At 42.8% G+C, this 7,370-nt stretch overlaps 1 protein-coding gene across 1 annotated transcript; it reads left to right on the top strand.

The window, feature by feature from the left end:
• Positions 1 to 1,659: 1,659 nt before the first annotated feature.
• Positions 1,660 to 6,338, top strand: SAMD9L (sterile alpha motif domain containing 9-like; the record flags this gene model as incomplete). The annotated part of the gene is made up of 1 exon (XM_010074941.1): positions 1,660 to 6,338. A coding segment is annotated over one exon (4,679 nt), but the record flags the coding sequence as incomplete, so codon positions are not given.
• Positions 6,339 to 7,370: the final 1,032 nt, after the last annotated feature.

The raw sequence follows: 7,370 nt of genomic DNA, 5'->3' as shown, positions 1-7,370 counted from the left end.
GTGCCTCGGCGCACAAGCTTTCTATGGGGCTGGCTGGGTGCTCAAATGGTAAATGCGCACTTGCTCTGCATAGTTATTTTCTAGCATCCCCTCTCCTCAACCCTGCATCTCCCCAACCGCCACCTGCTGCTGCACTCGCCTCTTGCCGCGTTCCTGGGGAGTGTGTGCTGTCCCCTTCCCTCAGCGACAGCCTTTCTCCTTTCAGCCCCGGTGTGGAGCCCCACAACTGCCTGTTGCGCTGGCTGTGCTGGTGACTTCTCCTTTTACACCCGAATTCTGAGGCTGTGTCACAAGCTGCAGGGGGGAGCTGGCTGGGCCATGGCCACCCGCTTTTTTGCAGAGTAAGACACATCAGCACCATGGTGCTGCTGTCACTGTCACCCGCCTCGACTGGGCTGGAGCCCGGGGATGGTTACTCTTGGCTCTGTGAATCTATCCTCTGTTTCTGTTGTTACACGGAGCAGGTTTATTCAACGTTTCCCCCTGTGGTCCATCTCTGTACCCCTGCAGATGGAGCCTGAGCAAGGCAGAGGACCCCCCACTACAATCTAAGGCAGCGAGTTAAAGTGCTTCATGGAAAATCCCGTGAGCACCAGAGCAGAGGTGGGGGACAAAAAGGGGGAGGAGGGGGGGAAAAGGAGAGAAGAGTACACACAAAAATAGGGAGAAAAAAGGGAGTGGTGAGGAGCAAGAGGTAGGAAAAGAGTGAGAAAAAGTGACAAAAAGCAAGAGAGATTGTGCCGCCCAAGGCCTACAGTAGCATTGGGCCTGTTTTTTTTTCAATATCTAACAAAAGTAGCTGTTAGATGGGTGCAGCTGTCAGCACACGCTTTGCCAGCAAAGCCCCATCTCCTTCCACACACGTGTGTGCCAGAAGCAAGAGCAGCTGCCCTCACACAGCGCAGGCGTGCAGAAGCAGTGTAGCTGGCACAACTGGGCTTTTAGAGGTACAGAAACTACCTCGCACCAGAAAGGTTGGGAGGGGATTGGGAAAACAGAACTTAAGTCAACTAACACTATATGTAACTATAAATCTGAAGTTGTTTTTTTTCTTTCCCCCCCTCTAGGGTTTTGTGCGTTAACAGCAGGATTTCCATCAGCAAAGGCAATGGGTAGGTGTTGCTTTCAGAAAACTTGTACTTTATATGTAGCAGTTTGCTTTTCAATATCTGCATTTTAAGGGTTCATCTCTAGTGGGGAACTAACCGGTGCTCTGAACATCATCTCACTGTATTGATGCTCTATCTTCATTTAGTAGAAAATAAACAGACTCAAGAGGGTAAATGAGCCACCCAAACCTCTGTAGAGAATTCAGCCCGTCAGTTCTGATCACTTTATTGCATCATTCCCTTCAAAAATATTTTGGGTTAGTTCCATGGCTCCCTTTGAGGGTACTTTCTGAAGCTCCCTCATGGTTTCCCACTCCACTGATCTGTTAGTCTCGTTCCCTTGCTTAGCACTGCTTTTGAGGAAGGTTAAGGCTGCTTTTAGTCATCAGAGCTGATGTATTTGAGAAGGTGAAACAGTCTCTCACTGTACCTGGTAGAACGAAAACAACCTAGCATTCAACGTGGCCAGTGCTGCAGGGATTATAATGCCTTGTCAAACACCTTAACATGTTTTCAGTTTGTATGACTAATACATAGTTTTAATTTCCAGATTACAGAACGTTACCTGTGAAGAACTGGGATGAGAACCATGTCCAATGTTGGCTAGAATCTACTGGAATCAAGAAAGAGTATGTAGAAAAGCTATATGTGGAAGAAGTGACAGGTCCCGTGCTCATGGAGCTGGATGAATCTTTCCTCAAAGGCATAGGTATGAAGGGAGGCCAAATCCACATGTTAATCTGCAAGAGAAACGAACTTCGGCACCTACCAGAAAATGCAGAGCAAGCCAAGCACGCCAGCAGCAGAACATCTGACAGAACCCAAGTGCAAACAGATCCAGTAAGACCCCAAAATACCTCTGCTCAAAAAACTCCCAGTGGAGACAGCTGTGGTCCAGGAGATAAAACCACCACAGACAACACAGCTTCTGCTTCTGGCAAGAGGCAAAGGAGACGCAACAACTCCCAGCTTAAAAGTGCTGATGAAGTCTTAGAGCTCAGCAACTGTCGACCATTTAGAAGTCAGAATACTGATTTCAAATACGTGAAAGACAGAGTTCTTGTTCCAGAATCAGGAGTCAATGGTTTAATCACTCCTTGCCATGAATATAAATCTTTCGCCATTGCTGCAGAACTGAACAGAAGTCAATTGCAATCTAAATTTGCCTGCGAAGTGATCCGATTTGCTTCAGCCTGCATGAACATTCGAACAAATGGCACCATACATTTTGGTATCATGGACAGCGTTGAGGATACGGGCTGGAAACACGGCCAGATCGTTGGCATAGAGGTCAAAGAGCGAGAATACTACGTGGATGCATTAGATTACATAGAAAAATGTTTTTCTGAAAATGTACAAGAAATTGCAAGGAAATGTATTCACCCACCTGTTTTTGTTGAAGTGATTTCAAGAGACTCTCAGGAACAAAGATTTGTGGTGGAGGTTGACATTGAACCAGCATCCAGTTTAGTAAAGAACAGATTTTTTGAAGTGTATTTGCCGAAATACAATGAAGGCAGCAAGAAGGTTACCCTGACGAAAGATCGAGCTCTCTATCAGAGACTAGGAGCAAAGTCTGAACCCGTGAAGCACAACGATGTAGCTACTTTTATTCAGAGTTTACCAGACAGGGATGCTCAAAGAGAAAAAGCTGAGCTCTCCAGTGCAGAAGTACATACAGAAATACCAGAAAATTTAGGAAGAAAATTATCAATTCTACTAAATGATGGCAAAAGGTGTATGGATGATTCCCTACGGTACATCCTTGTCACAAACAGATGTGAAAAGGACAATCTCAACTCTATCAACTTTTTAATGCACTTGAACATTTTCTGCGTCTTTGACTTTGATGAAGATTCCAGTGTGTCAGGACTGTACAGCAAGTACAAAGAACACCATGCAACAAGATCTTATTTTTTACAGGATTTTTCCAATGAAAGTAAGACTGGCAACCCTTCCGGTCAGAAACATCTGTGCCTGTTTGATCAGACCAGCTGGATATTCTGCAATGGGCGCAGTGACTTCCTTGGGGATGAAAAACCTTGTGATGAAAACACATGGATTAGAACAAAAAAAAAATACCTCAAGAAAGCAATTACTCGTATCTGTGACGAAATCCTGCCGAAGCGGTCTTTCATTGTGCTTTTCCTACTGCTGTCACCAGTGCAGAAACCAATTGTGGACACTTTTCACGAATTCTATACAGAGATGAACGGCACAGAATATATAGTTTGCATTGCAGAGTCCAGAGAAAATTATGGGAAGTGGGCTAATCTAGCTCAGGCATCCTGCAGCATTGAGACACTGGAACAATGCAGTGTTGTGGGCATGAAACTAAGTCACGTGGATGCCATCATTCAAACAATGCTGCCTTCCACAGCACAGCCCCGACACCTGCCGGTTTCCACGCGAGGGCTGTGTACCCTTCCCTCGCTGGAAGAAGAGAAACTGTTTTCCCTGGAAATCCTTTGTGCTGACCAATGTGATGATATCAAATTAGATCTTTTGAATGAAAAAGAAATACAAGAAATAGAACAAAATTTTTACCGAGGGAGAAAAATAATCTGGGAAAACTTCTGGCTTGCAGATAAAAGACGCTGTGGGGAAATCATTGAACGTGAAGCGTGTAACGATGCCAGCAAACTCCTAGATGACGTTCTACGAGGCAACTATTCTGTGGCAAAACTAAAGATATTTCACCATCCTGGAAGTGGTGGAAGCACAATAGCACGGCAAGTTCTATGGAAAAGAAGAAAGGAGTTAAGATGCGCTGTTATCAAAACCTCATATCCACCTGCAACTGTCTGTGAGCACGCGCTCAGATTTAGAGATTATGAAGAAAAAGAAATCAGTCATTGTCTTCCTGTGCTCCTCCTGATTGAGGATTACGATGAAGACTATTTAGAAGAAGTGAGGTATGAGTTAATGGATGCTGTAGCAGCAACTAGGAAAATTAATTCCCCCAGACCTTACTTCGTCCTCCTGTGCTGTAGACGATCCAATGACCCTGAAAGGCTTTGCAAGGCTTCTCCACTGGACACAGTTGCTGTCACTCACAAGCTGACAGACTCAGAGAAAAATCTGTTCAACACTAAACTTGAAAAACTGAGGCAGAAAGATGTCAAGCCAGAATTCATACTTACCTTTGTCCTGATGTGTGAGGAGTTCAATGGAACCTATGTGAGAGACTTTGTAGAGCACATATTGCAAGACATAGACCGTACTTCTCGTGATACATGCTTGATGCGTTATGTGGCTTTGCTTAACTTTTACGTACCCAATTCATATCTCTCATTGTCACACTGTGAGGCTTTTCTGGGACTGGGGGTATATACAGAAGGGAAAGCAAGAGCATATGATTTCAAAAGTCACTTGAGTGAACAAGCAAGAATGATTTTTATTGAGCTAAGGGAAAGTACCACCTATATTTCATCTGTTCGGATAATACACTGTCTGGTTGCAAAAGAAATTCTGCATCAGCTTTCAGGGAACGAACCTCAAAGTCAACTTGCAATGACTCTTCTTCAGGAAAAGACACTCTTCGAGAACAGATTTGGACAAGAGGAATTCAAAAAGTTTATCAGAGATCTGTTTATTCGACGTGATAAAAGAAGCAGGGGTGACAATACCGACACACTTTTCTCCCCGTTCATTGAACATGTCTGTAAAGCTGAAGACTGTGAAAAAGCTATAGCTGTTTTAAAAGCTGCATATGAGCTCCTGGGAAGAGATCCTTTTTTTGCCCAGCAGCTTGCCAGACTACATTACAAGAATGAAAAATTTAAAGATGCGGAATATTGGGCAGGGGTTGCAAAATCTGCTTTGCCGAACGATTCTTTTATTTTAGATACAGAAGGCCAAGTCTACAGGAAGTGGTTTAGTTTCAGTGTGGAGAAGATGACACAGGAGGACACTCCTGAAAGCATCATTCAAAAGATAGAGATTGCTCTTAAAGCTATGAAATGCTTCAGGGCCGCACAACAGGCTGCAAAAGCAGAACGCGACAGCATGAACAACGCTGGCTATTTTGGAGAAGTGGAAGTAGGATGTCGTCTTCTTAAATTTTTGTCCACAGCTGATGTATTTTGCAGAAGTCCAGAGGGGGGACATTCTGAGCTTGTGAAATACCTGACCACAGATTACCTTCCTAAAGACATTGAAAAAACATGGGGAAGGCTTCACTCCCGCTTAAAGGGCTTGCGCCAGAACCTGTACAATGCTCTGGAATGGATTTCAGAAGATCTAGGTTATTTCCAAACTGATAAAAATCAGGAGAAGGAAGAGGAAGATAAAAAAGATGTCAAGGAAGAACAAATTTATAATCCCAGAAGATGGCTAAAAAGACAGTCTGAGGTATATGCTAAATTCTTCATCCCAGCATCACTTATTGAGGAGAGCAACAGTGGCCCCGAGAGCCAGCTGACTAGACGCCTGAGTATTTATAAGAGTGGTGGAGGTAGTGTCACTAATATCCTGTCATTATTAACAGATAAGAGAGAGAACAGGTCAGCTGAGAAGCTAGAAAAGATCCTTACTTTCTATCCAGAAAACCCACTAAGGGGCAGGCTGGAAGACAACGATCTGATCAATTATATTTTGTGCCACATCACACTAGCCTGCTTAGCACCAGGATCAGCCAAACTTCTTCCAGTGCAAACTCTTCGTGAGCTCAGTGTAAGATTCTTTAAAGGAAAAAGACCCTTTCCAGCCAGTGCCCATTTTTTGCTCACCTTGCTGTACTGGCCCGATGAGGCATTAGACAAAGAGCCTAATCCCGATAAAGATGAAATTCTAAACTCAGCCCTTCAAACCCTGAAACGTTTGTATGACATCAAGAGGAAAGATGTTCCCACCCGAAAGAAACGAATCTACACTCACTTTTTTCTGGGAAAGGGTTATGGCTTAAACAAGATTGTGCACAAAACTAAAATTGAAAAATTAATTCCTGGGTCCTTAGATGAGAGGAGAATGAAGTGGCTACACGGAACTGTATGGAATATTGCTGAGATTCGTGCCATTCTCAAAAGAGTTTCTGGTTGGACCAAGGACAGAAATGTATTTATACGTGGTCACGTGAAAGAGTTTCCCATCTTGCCGCTCCATCATGATTCAGTGCCCCCCGGAAATGAGAATGTGACCTTTTATTTGGGCTTTTCATTTAATGGTCTTGTTGCTTTCAATATTGAGGTTGAAAATAATCCAACTGTCAGCAGAATACAAGGTATTTAGTACATTAACAGTCCCTCTTGTGCCATTCGAAGATACAGCACTGCAATTGTCCATTTAAAAAAAACACTGGCTGAACACCAGGTAGCAACATAATGACTATTAACTACCACAATAATGACCAGATGTCTAAAAAAAAAAATTTGAAACCTACTGGTAAACCATACCTTGAAACAGAAGCCTTTGATAATTTTGGAGACATGAAAAGCAAGATTTTGAATTTAAGACAGCAATAATTGCAGTATTCGCTTGCAGATTTGGGGGGAGATGGAAGACCCACTATTTCTCCTTGCTACCCCCCAAGTACTTGGAGAACTGAACTCTGGCATAAACATGTATAGCAGGGATCTCTTTCTTCTTAGCTCACAAATTACGATTTTAAATTAATTTCTGTGCGTCCCTGATCAATAACAGAATTTGTCCACTGTAACCATATGTTTTTTCTTCTTCCTGACTCAGCAATAAGTTTAAGTGAGCTTACAACATGTATACTACACTGGCTGTAACACACAGTACATGACTATAATTTGTCTACTGTATCTATCATCGCTTGAAAATATTTTTTGTCTAGCCTGATTTACTAATTTGAAAAAAAAAAAATAAAAAAACACCAAAGGAGTTTCTTGTCAGCACTGTGTCTGCAACCCTATCACATTAAGCTTCTAATAAAGCCGCTTGTTGTTCTTGGGAGTTTCATATTGTTTGATATACGTCACTACAATTTCCAGAAAACCTGTCATACATAAGTTTTAAACTAATAAGCCACCTTTAGGAAGAATTACCATTTCTACACAGCTTAATTACCCTCCCCGAAGATTGAGTTCTAACAGTAGCAAGGTACGATTTGCTTTTCCAACTTCAATCAAGAACAGGGCAGAGCCAAAAACTGTAAAACGAATTGCAAGCCACTATGAATTCAGAACAAACAGGATAAAACCAAAGATTATTCTGTCTAGTCCAAGCCTTTACCTTCAGCTTGGGACTGCTGGCCAGGCAATAATTGTCTTCTTCCCTTGCCTTCAACCTGGATGCAGA

The sequence above is a fragment of the Pterocles gutturalis genome, unplaced genomic scaffold (genome assembly GCF_000699245.1).
Source record: "Pterocles gutturalis isolate BGI_N339 unplaced genomic scaffold, ASM69924v1 scaffold687, whole genome shotgun sequence".
NCBI classification, from domain to species: domain Eukaryota; kingdom Metazoa; phylum Chordata; class Aves; order Pterocliformes; family Pteroclidae; genus Pterocles; species Pterocles gutturalis.
Note: the sequence above shows the minus strand (reverse complement) of the source record. Positions and strands in the feature narration are given on the sequence as shown.